Raw genomic sequence first — 16,104 nt, forward strand, 5'->3', positions numbered from 1 at the left:
GAAAACCATAATTCAAAAAGATACATGTACTACAATGTTCATTGCAGCTCTATTTACAATAGCCAGGACATGGAAGCAAGCTAAGTGTCCATTGACAGAGGAATGGATAAAGAAGATGTGGCACATATATACAATGGAATATTACTCAGCCATAAAAAGAAATGAAATTGAGTTATTTGTAGTGAGGTGGATGGACCTAGAGACTGTCATACAGAGTGAAGTAAGTCAGAAAGAGAAAAACAAATACCGTATGCTAACACATATATATGGAATCTAAAAAAAAAAAAAGATTCTGAAGAACCTAGGGGCAGGACAGGAATAAAGACACAGATGTAGAGAATGGACTTGAGGACATGGGGAGGGGGAAAGGTAAGCTGGGACGAAGTGAGAGAGTGGCATGGACATATATACACTACCAAATGGATGGCTAGTGGGAAGCAGCTGCATAGCATGGGGAGAGCAGCTTGATGCTTCATGACCACCTAGAGGGGTGGGTTAGGGAGGGTGGGAGGGAGACACAAGAGGGAGGAGATATGGGGATATATGTATACGTATAGCTGATTCACTTTGTTATACAGCAGAAACTAACACACCATTGTAAAGCAATTATACTCCAATAAAGATGTTAAAAAAGATTAAAATAAATTTTTAGAAAAGATTGTATGCTTAGACAATGACATTCAAAAGAGAAATTGGTGGCACTGTAATTATGTGTCACTTGGAAGTTTTGAGGGCACATATGGAGATCAATACGTGTGAATGAGTGTGTGTGTTTGTGTGTGTGTGTTTAAACCTATGATGGTTTGAAAATGCAATGGAAGCATTCTCTGGTATGTAAATGTTTCCAAAATTGTCTACAAACATACCAGATCAGATGTAAAATAACATAGAAAATGTTGAACTCAAAAATGTTTTCCTATCTATGTTTTATGTAAATAATAATAGGAACAACAACAACCAAATACAACCAAGGAACAATTATGTAGCACTTCCTACAAGTACTGTTATAAATGCTTTACAAATACAAGCACACAAGCATGTTATGAGGCGGGTCCTCTAGTGAACTCTGTTTTACAGTGAGATAAAGGAGGCACAGAGAGGTTAAATCCATCGCACGAGTTTACACAGCTAGTAAGCAGAGGAGCTGGGGATCCCCCAGGCGGCTGGCTCCAGAGACTTTGCCTGTCACCACTGCACAGTGAGGCTACACAGTGAAGGGGTGCTGGTGACTCTCTTGTCAAACGTTCTGCAAATAAAATCTGGGTTTGTTTAAAACAGTAACCCAGAACAAACAAAACAACAGGAAGGCATCCATTATCTTTAAAAAAATGATTTTCATTAGAAGATTTTTTCACTAGAATGCCTTCTTGAGAATATTAAAAATATCCCCTAATATAAAAATATGAATATATACAAAGTTTGAACAGCATAGTTACAGGATAAAATGAGTGTTATTATATGTTGAGCTATGGAAACACAGAATAAACAATGTAAATATTCAATCAATTGTTTAATTTTTCTGTATGGCTGTAGGATCATATTAATAAAAGGCACTGTAGCTACCTTCAGGTTCATGCTTTTCATGAGGAATTAAGGTTCAGGAAGATTTTACATCCTGCACAAAGCACCTGCTTAGTAATTGTTGACCAGGCCCTAGTGTTCTGAGTCTTAGCTCAATGTTCTTCCTAATTCATCTCTCCCCCAAACCCCATTCTTTCTGGCCTTTTGGGACCTTTCAGCTCCTTTAACGGTATCTCCCCAGGGCTTCTGGCCTGATGGCAATGTGTTTCCCTATCATTTAAATTCCTCTTTAGACTTTAGATGTCATGAGCTCTGTGGCACATTTGTTTGGATTAGTGTGTCAGTGATGCTTCCAAAACAAAGTCTACACACAAATTGAGGCCATACAGGGTTAAGCAAGAATGATTTTTGTTTTGCCCTAGGGATAGTATGAACACAGAAAGTTTTCAGAAAGACTCAATTCTGCCTATTTTCTTAATCTCATTTTTAGTGCTGGGACAGGCTAGATTATCTTTCAGACATCTTGGAGTTGAGTGGTACCTGGGGGAGTCTGAAAAGTCTAGTGTTACCATTTTATTTGAAGGGTAGTAAATATTTGAAAAAACAAAAATGCTATCATTGAAAAATATGATATATGCATATATGAACCTAGACAAACATTTCATATATAGTGTTCTTGCTAATGTATGTACACACATATATATGCAGATACCAAGAGAAGTGTATTTGTTTTATGCATACTCATATATACACATATGATATGCACACATGTTATAGGTCTTTTAATACACATAACTGAGAATTCATTGTTACTTTCCCATGCTATTCTATGTTATACATAGGGAATCCCAGTACAACTGTGCTAATAATCTTTAATTTTATCTCTAATAAAATTATTATTACATATTTGAAATGTATTTTGTGCATCTGTTAAAGATAGTTTCATCTCTATCAATTACTATTTATTAAGTGCTCTCATATAGCTATTTGATGTGCTTATATGACTTCCTCTTTTCATAATTGGTTTTGAGAAAAAATAAATAGGCTTGAAAAAGTACAAGGGTAAACAGGTGATAGTTGTGGAATCAACACAAATATGTGTGCAGTTACAGACATGTATATGACTGCATAGGGGACTACAGTTAATGGCTATTTCAGGGAAGAATAATCAGCAAAATCATTAATTATGTTTTCATTCATAGTTATGAAATTTCTGCTTATTTGTGGAAATGCAAATAATAAATCTTATTTCCCATGCCAGATGGCCACACTCAGCAAGTGCTTTTAAATACTGACAGATATAATGAAAGCAAGAGTTTGCAGACATAAATTAGCCTTAAGAATAGATGCGCAAAAAGAACCACAATTCAAAAATTGCTACATGTTTTTCATATAACGGACAAAAATCTTATCTTGGTATTTAGCCACATCCTATATGTGTATATGTGTTTATCTAGTAAACATTCAATAAGCGGTAGCATTATCATTATTGTTATTAACTCTAGAAGTCTGGGTTACAGAAAGGCATGAAATACCTGAATCAAAGGCATTGGTTTGTGAACTGGGTCAAGGCTTTTAATGTTTGACCTGAAGGTGCGAAATTTAGCTGCCGCAGGATTGGGAATCTTGAGTCAACACACCAGGTCAAGGTTCTCAGCCCCAGGACAGGATGATAGGTGAGACTCTGTATCAGGGGCGAAGCCGGACCACACTTTGCCATGACAATGCTTATCAAAGGGAATTTGTGATTAAGGGCAAGATTGATAAAACATCCTGAAATTTCGGGATCTGAGAATTTGGGGGCAAGTCTTTACCCTACAAATCTGATGCAGGATGCTAAGCCAACTGATTTGTCTTTCAGTAAAATCTCAATGAAAGGACAAGGTGATTTTTCAGCACCTGCTTTAGAGAGCGTGTGCTTGGAGACACTTTGTGATTCAATGTGGCCAACACTTCTGTTGCTTCTCCTGAATACTTTGAGCTCTTTTCCAGGATTTGGGACCAGATTTATTCAAAATAATCATTAACCACACCCTCAGTGATCACCGGGCATTCCTTCCAGCCACTAAGGTATCCAGGTCATTTATAATTTTATTCCTGTACATAGTTCAGCCATACAAGAAAAGAAGAAGGGCCAGATGAGTTTAAGTTTGAATTCTTCTTAGAATTACTAAGGATTGACTGAGTGACTAAAAATAAAACAAAAATATAAACGATATACAAAACAATTGTTAAGCAAAGGAGAAAAATAATCTCCTCAATGTCTCAGTATCTAGATGCCCAGACTGACTCCCCCTCAGTGTCCTGGGAGCCATGTTTAAAGGGAAAAAGACTGATTTTGGCGCCACCTGCTGTCCACTTTCCGCCAGTACAGCTTTCTCTGCGTGAATGAATCCACTGAGGATGACAGCCTATAATTTCCAGGCTGGGAGCAGATTGGAAGAGGGGATATATTGATATTTTCTTTGACCCGTGTGTCTTAGAATTAAATTTGGGTTCCTTCTCCATAATTCTTTATGCATTAGTTCCTCTTTCTATAAAGTGAGTCTTGGGTAAGGCTGAAGTATTCTCACAGTGAAGTTGGATTATCATATTTTTCCCATCAAAACAGCATCAAATATTTTGACTTGCAAAATTTTGAAATTTTAGGCCATGACTTAGAATTTCTTTGAATGACACGAGGAATTTTTCTCGTTGGTCTTTGAAAAAAAAAATCCTATGCCCTATTTTCCCCTCCACACCAAAGCTCTGTGGTATCACTATGTTCTACTAACACCAGCTACTTAAGATTCAAATGTAATTGATAATCATGGCATTGGAGAGGGAAGAAGGGCTGAAGAGAATGGCAGTTTATACTTCTTGCCCCAAATAATCTTGGTCCTATGTACATATTTTTGGTCACCTCTTCCCTGCTGCATTCCGTGAGGACTTGCTAGCACTGGTCATAAACAAGGTGCTGGCCCTTTCCTGGGTGTAACCAACAAAGTGTCCACAGTCTCTTAGGCTTTTCACTAGTAGGCTCTAAGTACCACAAGAACAGGTTCTCACTATTGAGAATGATCTTGGTAGTCTCATTCCCTTTGAAACTCAGAGAAGAAGACATCTTCATAGGAGACAATTACCAATCCAAGTGGGTGGCCATGAAGATTTATGGAGGGTGGTGTCTGCCAAACAGATTTTCCCATGACTCTGGTCTGGGGACAGACACTGTTAGGGATTTCTGTTGGCTTTGTGAAGATGACACCTCAGAATTGGCAAATTGTTTGAATCCTAGGGTCCATATCCTGAAGCTTTGAACTGATTGCACTGTCTTTGTAGGGGAAAGTATATAACTTATATGCCACATGGCTGACGAAGTTATGTGGGGCAGTTGGAGGGCACAAAATCCCGGGATATCCCAGCAGCCCGGGTATAGTGTAGCAGGGTGAGGGTATATGTAGACCTGGGAGCACGCTCAGGCAGGAGGGGATATTAAATGCTCAAGTGCTTCATTTTAGGAGACCCTGCTCTATCTCCTTTAGCAATATATCTACTTGAACAGCCAACAAGGGATGGTAAGGTAGACTCTCTGTCTCTTCTGAAAGCCCTGTCATTGGGCAGTGAACATTTCCCAAAGTGCAGCTCTGCAAGAATTAACCATGGGCACTTAAGGAAAGTGGGAGGGGGAATAACTTGCTCAGTTCCAGAGATTTAAAACTGAATAGCTGTCAAAAGCAATATTGGGGTCATGGGTTGGATCAGGGGCTATTTTTTGCAAATGAGAAAGTTCACAATTTGGGAAAAATAGTAGCAAATGTGTTATGGAAATTATTATCACAGATTATTGAAATGAAATAAAGTGTATAAGGCCCCAATGTATTGCTATAGAATCTTAATTTTAACATACAGAAGGTAATCAGAAATAAGAACCATACCTTTTTGCTTGAAGTGCACGGTGGTGCCAATTTCTAAAAAGGAAACATTTAGCAAAACAAAAACAGGTAAAAAGTTCTGTATCAATTGAGAATAAGCACAAAGGTAGTCTGGTACTCTCCACTGAAAGGAGCATGAGAGGAAGGGTGGGAAGAACACTCTCAGAGGAACATATATGGGTAGAGATGGAAAGAAAGGCGCACGGAAAGAGATTGTTTTGTTGGAACAAATGTTGTGCAGTTGGAGGTGGCAAAAACAATTTGCAACTACGAATACTTGATGTAACGTGTGATGTGCGCAGACAAGTACAAGAACTCTGAGTATGGCGTGTAAAAGTGCACTTGACTGCAATTTAGGGGAATGATAGCATGTGTCTGGCCCCCGACCCCATTCTACCATTTTGCTCCTGGTTTGCTTTACTCAAGCCGATTGCCTTTCTTCCTTTGCCTTTCTTCCTTTTCTTCTAATACACTAAATCCATTCCAACTTTCAAACCTTTGCACTTGCTGTTTCATCTGCTAGAAGTGTTCCTCCCCAGACCTCTGCCTGGCCTACTCAGTCACTTCATTCAGATTTCTGCTGAAATGTCACCAACTCAGGAAGGATTTCTCTCATCACCTTCTCAAAAATGGTATCCTCTGTTACTTCCTATTATTTTACCCTGATTTACTAATATTAAGAGCACCGCTCACTACTTGGCATCATGTCACACACTTACTTATTTGCTTGTTCAGAGTTTGTCTCCTCTGTTAGAACATATGCGCCATGAAGGCAGCAACAGTGCATGCCTTGTCAACCATTGTATCCCTGGGGCCTAGATAAGAGCCCGGCATGCAGCAGGTATTCAATAAATATTTGTCGAGTGTATAAATAAATCTCAGGGTTGGAAGAGCTTCTATAGGTCAAATACTTGCATTCCCTTTTAAGTATCCTTATCAATTAAACCACAGTACTTAGATCTTTAGGAGTAAATATGGAAAATTTCCATAGGATACTTTGAATCTCAGGACCAGCTGAATGACTGCTCAGATATAGGAGCCCAAACCATGGCTGTTGGATAGGGATTTTCTTCTCTTTGAAGAACAGGATGTAGCTTGCATCCCTGAATGGCATGCTTTTACTAAGTGACTTGGACTCTCAAGCCAAAGAGAAGCTTTTGATTTGGACATCCAGTCTCCTCATTGCCCTGCTTGAAACTTGTTTATGCTTTCTTATGGCTTCCAGGATAAAGGCTCACATCCCTAGCATGGCACCCATGGCTCTGCCCTTTCACCTCTCCAGCCTCATCAATGTTTATCATCTCTGCATTCCAGCCCACAAGCCATCTTGATGCTCCATGGTGCCATGTTTTCTCTGCTGTGGGGCCTATGGCCTAATGATACCTCTACTAGGAATCCCACTCGTCATTCAAAATTCAGTTGCAAATTCCACAGAGTTGTCTTCCTTTGACTCCTTGGTAAAGTTATGTCCCTTTGTTATAAGCTCTGTTCTCCTTCATAACGCTCATCTCAGTTTTAATTTCAAATGCATTTGTCTGAGGTTTTGATTAATGCTTATCTTCACTCGGGAACTGTGACTTCCATGGAAGCAGAGGCTGAGTCTTTTGCTGTTCCCTGTTTAGCACAGCAAATGCATGACGGCACTCTGTATGCAAAACGGGCCAAAACAGAACGGGCAGAATCACTGAAGTATGAGAAAAAGCCAGGTACGCCAGGCATCCTCCTAACAGAGGACCTGAGACTCTGTTAAGACAACAGAGAATCTGAGTAGCTAAACTCTTTATTCTCTGATTTAGCACAAAGGGGTCAGATCTTCAGAATCAGGTCTGCAAAGTTTCTGAGGTTCAGAGCAATCTACTAAGCCTCTCCCTCCCCGATTTTCCATTTGCCCATCCAAAGGAGACCACAAGGAGAAGCTCTCAAACAGCACGGTGTTTGCTAGCATTCTTATGATGCCAATAAGAAGGGCACAATTATCCTAGTGTCTGAAGTCTTGAAAATGTTTGGCTACAATTCAGCGTTAGCAAAACTAGTATCAGCTGGACTGTGTCTGCATCTAAGGACAGTTTCCCTAAACTGGTCAGATGTGGAGTGGGGGCTGGTGGGAAGACCAGTGTGAATGTTCTTTTATACCATGGCTGCCGGTGCACTTCTGAAGACACTCAAGGCCATCAGCACCTGCCCTTCTATCCTTGAAGAGTTAGTCCATTTCTTGTAGCAGGATGGAAGTCCATTCAGAAGCTTGGAGCAAGATTTCTGCTCCTCTCCTAGCAGAAGCCAGCAACTGATGTCCCTCTCACCTTAGAAGTGAAGCAAGATTCTATTAAGATATAAAACACCTGTCTCCACCTGTTGACCACACTGATCATCGGACCGCTAACGTTTCAATTGTATATTAAACACACTGACACCTGTTTTCTTTCATAATACCTGATCTCACCACTTTTGTTTGAAATCAGCATATCACCTTAAAATTTGTGGAAAAGGCACTGTAGAGAATTGCTTATCATGATATGAGGAAACTGAGGCCCAGAGAGGCTAATCAGTTCTCCAAGGTCACACAAACAGCAAGAGGCAGAGCTGAGACCGAAGTTCAGGGCTCCCAGTTCTCCAGCCAGAACTCTGAACATTATTCACAACACCCCTCCAGAATTTTTATGACAGCAAAGCTGAGTAAGCAGAGCCTATATAACTCTAGGGTTATCACTGGGACATTTAAATGATTCAGTATCGACTGGGGAAAGTTTGGCTCTGCTCTGTGCAAAGTACAACTTCTTTCTTTGGTCAAGCCTTTTGGTTTATCGTTCTTTAGAATTTAGAAGGACCTCTCAAGGTCACAAAGTGATTCTCTTCACCCAAACGGGCTTAGATCCATGATGCAATCATCTTCATGTAAAGAACACTTGGTTTTCCCTGCTCCATCCCAGGCCTCATGGAATAATTCCAAGCAATTGTTCAGGAACCTGGGCAGGCAGGGAAACCAATAGTTCTGCTTACACTATAAATTATCACTTCGTTTCTCTTTGCCTCAGTTTCATCAACTGTAAAATAAGTTTAATCAAATGCTTCTTATAAATTTATTCTATCGGTTAAATTAATTATCATACTATGCTTAGAATGCTGCCAGACACATAGTAAATGCTCAATAAATAAGAGTTGTTGTTGTCAGGTTTATGGTAAAAATCCCTTCTAGGAAAGATTGTCAGTTAAAGTTTGGCGGAAAAAGAGATCAACAGATCTTAAAAGTAAGCCATAGCTGTACAGTTTCCAAAAAAATTTCTTTTAAAAAATCTGCAACACTATGGATGAACAAAACAAGATGCTAGCACACTGAAGTGATAGGGAAGCAGGCTGATTAGGCAGCAGTTTGGTCAGGAGAAAACTAGCAATGGGTTAACCAGTCACTGGCACAGGCTTGGGCAAAAGTTTATATGTCCTAAATGGATTTCTTAGGGAACCGACACTCCCCTACTAATCAATGAAAGAGTTCAACAAAAGAATTTAACAACATTGCTCAAATACTACACTCTATGAAGAAAATGTCACAAAAATTCAGATAAAAATATACACTTGTTTAAAATATTTTTAAAAAGCAAACTAGCTTACCGGTTAAATTTTAGGAAGTCTTCCCTATTGCAATAAATGAACTAGTTTGTGAAATACTAATGATCTTAACACTTGGAATTCCATTTGTACTTAGAAAAAGGGAACAGAGTGCTTATCTTGTACAATTATTTCCTACTCATCCTCTTCTGTTGGAATAGAACATTCTCTTTTGAGAAGCAAAACCCCGGATTTTTTTGAGCCGGGCTCTTTGAAAACTTGGTTGTATGTTGCCATCTTGTGGTAATACTAAGACATGTTCCTTTGCGCCGTCTAAAGTAAATCACCTTTGTCCACGAGGTGGCAGTAGTGAGAAAAACATTTTTTTTTCAGAGCACGCATGAAATGTTATTTGCAAAAAGGAGTCTTTCCTATTACAGGCAAGAAAAAAATTTTTTTTGGTCCCTAACAACTGACAATTATTCTTTCTTTTCCAACGTGAAGGCGATCTCAGGTTCTTGAGTAAAATTGCCTTGCCAGGGATACCAATTCTGTAGGGATTCCCTGGACATACCCATTAGAATATACCTGAAACCTACCATTTTTATGCCTCTCGAAAACTTCTCTCCACACGTCGCTCTTGCTTTAGCAAATACACTTAAAAAGTAAGCATGGCAGTGCCAGTCTAAATAATAAAATAAAAAGATAAATCTACTGCAGAAATACAATGGACAAAATTTGGGGGGGTTCTAGTACACAGACAGTTCTAGACTTCTGTGGAAGCATTGTTGTCATATGCTTAGATCTCAGCTCCTGATGAAGGGGTACAAGGAGGCAATTGGAAAAAGAATTTAATACTAGAAAAAGCAAGTGCCTTGACAAATTTATTTATGCTAATCTGTCTTTGACTTTTGACTTTCAGATTCTTTACAACCAGCCGTGTTATACAAACATGCAGCATCAGAAAGAGCTTACTGGGTTTTTCTCATTGGCATAGACAATGTCTTCCTTGTTCACTACTGTAGCCTCAGCTCACTATTCCTCTAGCACAGAGTATGTGTTCAATAGATTTGCTGAATAAGTGTCTGAGTACATAAATGAATAAATGAATGAGTGACTGAGTGAATGAATTAATCAATCAATACCTTAAGAGCTGCCCTCCCTAAGATTCTAGGTAGGGGGAAATTTTATTCTTTGAAACCACTATGCCTTAACACAAAGGCAAAATGATTGTTGGGAATTCACAGCCATTTAAAGAACCATATGGGGTTGGGAGGTCCTTTCATTAGTCCCCAAATCCCTGGCAGGTAGAAAATTTTCTGGAGGGCTGAGCTTTATTTAAGAACTCATGAAATTTAAACCTTAGAAAATAAAAATCCAAGATGTTCTTTTGTTCAAAGGCCAGAAGATTTAGTCTTTCCTCTCATCTGCCATTATGTGGTATAATTAGGTCTCTCTCTTTCTCTCTCTCTGTAATTAGAGTGAGTGTTGTGAAGGTGAGGGATGTTTCACTGGAAGCTCTAGAGTTTGCAGTTTGGTAACTCCCTTAGTACCTGAGGAAATTTCCATATCTATATTTATGAGCTGTTTTGGCATTTTGCCTTCTTTGAATTTTATCTGGGAGAGGAGGTGAGGGTACAACTAATCCATGAGGAGAAGAATTGATTTTCAGTACTTTGACTCTTGACAACTTATCTCTAATCCTATGCTTATAAGCATTCATTCTAATTCACAGGTAGGATATGTAGAGTTTAGCGGTTTATACTGTTTGTGCAATTGTTCTAATTCCAGGGTATTTACTTGAACATAAATGGCTCACTTTTCAATACACCACAGCCATTGGAGCAAGGAGACACTCTCTGTTGCATATGGCACAACTCTTTCTATGAGGCCAATCTTCTGATATGTCCCAGGTTTTGAAAATGACATGTTAGAGGACTTAAAATAACTAATCGCACTTTTTTTTCTGGGCCAGAATTAATAAGAGTGTATGTTCAGGGGAGAGGGAGGGTCCAAATTCAACACAGATTTTATCCTCCAGTTGCCTGGGAAAAGTAAGAGAAGGACAGAGTTAAAATCATTAAGATATGTAATGAAATAAATGTATAAGAATATTTGACATGATGCTTCTTCTTCCCTCACTGATGCTGAGGACCTGAAGCATAACATTTGTTAAGTGTCCTCCGTGGGAATTTATGATTTTTTGTGCTCTTTTGTTTTTTTTTTTTGTCAAGGTTTGGAAAAATAAAAACTTTTTTTATTATAGTAGCTTAAAAGGGGGACATTTTTATTAATTCAGTTTTCAAAGCCACACTCTGAAAGTTGTTAATTTCTTTCTCAATGGTTTCTCTGCTCTACTTGGAGGTTTTAGGGATTAGCACTTCTACTTACAAGTATTATTATTATTTTCCTTTTTACATAGAAAAAAGATATGCCTGTGATTTCTTTTTGGATTGTTAGAGTTTTTAATATTCTCTTTTACTAGATTCACGTTTTATAAGCCCTAATGCCTAGTATTTCTAGAGTAATGTTCTCTGAGAATCACAGTAATCATTCTGTGTCTAGTTTAGGGGAAAAGCCAAAATACAGAAATAGTTCTAAGCCTCAACATTTAAGATTATTCCTGTTTTCTTAGTTATTTCAGAGGTTGATCATTATCTTGACTACTAGGAAAATACATCAAACTGGCTGGGAAAACTAAAAAGTCTTAACATGTCATCAATATTTGAGAAGGGAAGTTGGCCTCCCCCTTAGCTAGATTTGGGTCAGAAAGGAATCCTACACTTTACTTTCAAATGCTCCTAGGGGCTTTTCCTCTTAGAGTCGACTGTGACCAGGAATGGACTTCAGATGTTTGATGCTGTTTTGGAGTGAGTCAGAGACATGAATGATTTACCAAGTTTTTTGCCACCCTAGACATATGGTGAGAGCTCCGTGGTGAATGAATGAGTAAATCCAAATCAAAACTAATGCTGACATAATTTCTCATTATATGATAAAATAATTGAGACTCATTCCTTATTCTCATCCATTAGTGAACCAACCCTCTACTAACTAAACGTTCTATACTAAAGAGAATTGGAGAAAATATTTTTACAATAAAAGGTCATTTCATTAAAAAAAGACAAATTTGTATGAATACCCCAATTTAGAGAGAGAACGTAGGAGGACCCACATCTGAAAGGAGGACGCTTACTGGAAATCCCGGAGGTGACACAAGGGAAATCTCTTGTAAAATGAGTCAGGTTTGACTTAGGATCTGGAAGAGTTGAGAGAGTGCTTGTCCCTGTGGAGAGAGCACTGGCTTGGGGGCAGGAACACAGCTCCTGGACCCGCCTCTTCTGTGACCTTGAGCAAGTCACAGGAACAGGCCCAGACTCAGAGAGGGCAGAAAAAGGAGAATGGGTTAGGTGTTTTAACCTGAATATTTCATAGTATACTGACAGCTCAAGCATTCAGACGGAACATTTGTTTATATCATTATTAATGGTGCTATCTCTGGGGAGAGAGATTATATATAATCTTTATTTTCTTCTTTATAGTTTCATATATTTTCATATTCTTCCATAATGAGAATGCATAACATTTATTATCAGAATGGAAAACTATTTATAAAAACAAATCAATGCATTTTTTTTAAAAAAACCTCTAAATCTGGGGAAAAGAAAATAATCAACTTCTGATTCTTTAGCTTTGGGTTGACATCATTACAAAGAGAATGAATGTTTTCCTCCACTTTTTAGTTGGCTGGTATCATACAGTAAAACTAAAGAGAAGCTAAGATAGGTGAGGTCTGACTTCTATAAGGAACACCGTCTTTACAGCATAAAGTGACAATGCAATAAGAAATGTAATATATGGGTTTATGAGGTAACTTCTGACTGCACGCTTGAAGTGATGCCCTGTAAAGTCAGTAGAGATGCACGAATTAACTGTAACTGCTACGGGCTCTGCTCAGTTGTGATACGGATGGTTCCAGAGAGTGCAGACTCACTAAGCACTCCTGACATAAAGAGAGGGTTTCATTAAGTCTCTTACAGCAAAGTCAGCTTTCTCAAATCCTGCAGATTTCTTATTTAGCCTGAGAGGTTTAATTTTTAATAATCAGTGAATTAAAATATTAGAGAATGCCCAATGGGCTAAGTTTAATAAAGGAGTTTCCCTGGGCCACTCCACCTGAAAATATGCATAAGATAGAAAAACTCCAGAAGCAAATTTGTTTGAATCAGCTATCAGTAAGGTATTAGGGCCAGACATGCACCTTCTGTCTTAAAGAAGAAACAAGTGCTTCTGCCCTTGTGCCTGGAACACGCCCATCGCACCTGTGGGTAAAATCTTGGCCTTTGCCTCTGGATGGAATTAAAGAACAGTCATTTCATTTCATAAAGAGCTATCTCCCAGCCCCGAATCTATTTATTGTTGGGGCAAAGTAGATTATATTTTCCGTGTTTAAAAATATACATTTTATGTATATTTGAAGCCTTTCGTGCCTTCATGTATTTAACTTGCTAAAAAAGGATTTAAAAAGTACAGGTTTGGGTATGTCTCTAGAGATTTTCCTCCTGTCTGATTTTCTTTCTCTCTACTTCCATGCTCTAAATTGTGAATCGCAGATCCGTTTTAGAATACATTTTAGATTTAAATTCTAAGGGATTCAAGATGGTCTTTAATCCATGTAATATGTGTTTTCATTTTGCAAGTTTCAAAATCAAAAACATTCAAATACCATGAAACAAGGGAACTAGCCTATGGAATTTGAATGCAGAGATAACAAGTGAATTTGTGAGATTTCCTGGGATTTTAAGGCTCTTGGAAATAAGAAGATAAGGGATTAAAAAAAGGTGATATGCTCAGAGTTACCCTAGGGCCTGCGTCTGCGGCACTGACCGCCGCAGGGCAGAACTTGGTGAAGGCGGTTCTCGGTTCTGCTTTGGGCCCTTCGCAGTGACTGTACTACTTGGAGCGCCAGGACGCCTCAGTGATTTATCTGTCATTCCTGCTGTGTCACCGACTCCAAACATAGCCTCATCGCCAGGCTCTAGAGCAGCTCCTGGAAAATGCAGATGGCTTCATACGACCTGACTGTTCCTACAACTAAAACAAAAACCTACTATCAAACCTCCTTGTTGAGAGGCTGAAAGTTTTCTCTAGATGTTCTGCTAGATAATAGGCTCTCAGCATCCTCCAGAAAACTCACCTCTATAACACCACCTACCATACAGTATACACTATCCGTACATATCCGTGCAATCAGGCTGACAGGTGCTCTTTCTTGTCTTAAATGTGCAACAGGGGTAGAAATGCCCATCTCCTCTCTTTTAACTCCACTGGTTTATCACTTTTCTTTTTAAACAGGCCAGATGCAAACAAGGAAAAGTAAGAAACTATTAGGGAAAAATGTATTTTTTTTTCAGAATTAAAAAATTCATTAGACCATATTGTTCAGCCCTCTCTGGATTCTAGACTTCTGCGTTCCTGCGATGTTCTGCTCCTCTCTCCCTTCTCTCCTTTCTGCCTTAATTTTGAACTTCGCTTTCACCTGGAAGCCTCTCTGACCAGTCCAGGTTAGCTAAGGTGTCCCTGCTCTGTGCTCCCCATATACCACACAGGTTTCCTCAACTTAGCAAAGTTTCCTGTGATTACTTACTTCATCCTCTACTGCTCTGTCTGGTCTGTAAGCTCTATTAGTGCTGAGGCCATGTCTGACTTGCTCTCCACAGGGTTTCCCAAGATCCAGCTGAGAGCTTGGCACATAAAAATACTAGGATAGTACTTGTTTTTTTTTGAGGGAATGAATAGTGTAATCAAAATATCGTGTATTGTTAAATAAACTTCATCTGGGCCAGAAACTTGTGTGCACTGCCCATTGAGAATGAAGTTTATTTCTTGTGTTCCTCACGGTTAGAAATCAGAGGAAAAGAAAACATGGACTCTAAAAGGAACTTTACAAAGCAAAAGCAAGTGGAGAGTACATCTAAATGCAGAACAAGTGACACTATTCATTTAAGGATAGAATGGGAGGGCTGATCCTTAGGGAAGACCAACCTCCAATGGATGAGAGCATGCCATCTTTTTCAGCACTGCAACACGAAGTAAGCAGCTTTCAACAATGAACTTACCTGTGTTCAGGAACTCCAGGGAAGAAAATAGAACAAATCTCCCAAGTTACTCTCTAACTTGCGATTCAACAAAGAGAAGTGCAAGCTACTGCTTTTCCTTCTTTCTTTCCTTTTTTTCTTAGTTGCTTCTGCCCTCCAAACATTCACATGGACAACTGAGAAAGCACTTTAGAATGGCCAAGAAACTTTCCAACATAGAACATGGCTGGGGATGCTTGGTGCCGTGCGGGCTAAAGAGGAGGGGATGGTGCACAGAACGGGTGCTCAGCCAAGGCACAGTTATCTCTTACTGCCTTTTTTTTTTTTTGAAAGCACAGGATGCTACTGTTGCCCCAAACAATATCCTCTTAGGCAGTTAAAAGTCATATCGGAACTGCAAGGTTTGGAAGGTGAGTGGTTGAGGCAGAATCTCCCTTGTGAGTATGGGGCAGATAAAGTAGAATGGACTGATAGCTGTTATTTATAGCAAAGATACTCTGTTAATGGTAATGTCTAGGTATTGAAACGTACACATGTGTTACAGAGATGTGGGAAGCGTTTTCTTTTACAATCAGCGTTGTGATGAGTAAAATAGTGCAGTAAACTATGGCAGCGCTTGGCTCCCCGGGGTCCAATTAGGACGCATGATAAATGACTTGTAAGGTCTCTCTCCCTACTGATTTGCGGTGGCTATAGCTGACAATTCTCAGTGGAGTCCTAGTGAGTGGTCTGCCTACTCCCATCATATATCTGTGTACAAATGAACACCTTAAGTTGGAATTCCAAACTCATTATGTCATGCTGTGTTCTGACTTGGCAGGTGTGTTTCTTCACCACAGTATACAAGGGGAGATGTAAGGTGGGACCCCTTAAGCTGATTTTTTTCCCCTATGGAAGTGCTTGTTTAATTTAATACCTACAAATGACTTGTGATGATGAAAGAACATTGTGGGGACGGAGTGACTGTATAAGAGAAGTTGTTACTAAGGTTAATTTGTATCTTGCCTCTTCAAAAGTAGATGTTTCCTCCA

At 39.1% G+C, this 16,104-nt stretch overlaps 2 protein-coding genes across 4 annotated transcripts in view; one reads left to right on the forward strand and one right to left on the reverse strand.

The window, feature by feature from the left end:
• The window catches only part of LOC309630039 (uncharacterized protein), a 455,061-nt gene that overhangs the window by 170,810 nt on the left and 268,147 nt on the right, over nucleotides 1-16,104 (forward strand). The gene's annotated exons all lie outside the window — the stretch shown is intronic.
• The window catches only part of LSAMP (limbic system associated membrane protein), a 651,408-nt gene that overhangs the window by 9,910 nt on the left and 625,394 nt on the right, over nucleotides 1-16,104 (reverse strand). The window contains exon 8 of one of the 2 annotated variants that reach the window (XM_082394751.1): nucleotides 5,436-5,468. The exons of the other annotated variant lie outside the window; for it this stretch is intronic. Within the exon in view, the coding sequence (XP_082250877.1) occupies nucleotides 5,436-5,468 (33 nt within the window). The remainder of the gene's footprint in view (nucleotides 1-5,435; nucleotides 5,469-16,104) is intronic. 2 annotated transcript variants of the gene reach the window in all.

Source organism: Balaenoptera borealis (genome assembly GCF_965194805.1).
Source record: "Balaenoptera borealis genome assembly, chromosome: 5".
NCBI lineage: Eukaryota > Metazoa > Chordata > Mammalia > Artiodactyla > Balaenopteridae > Balaenoptera > Balaenoptera borealis.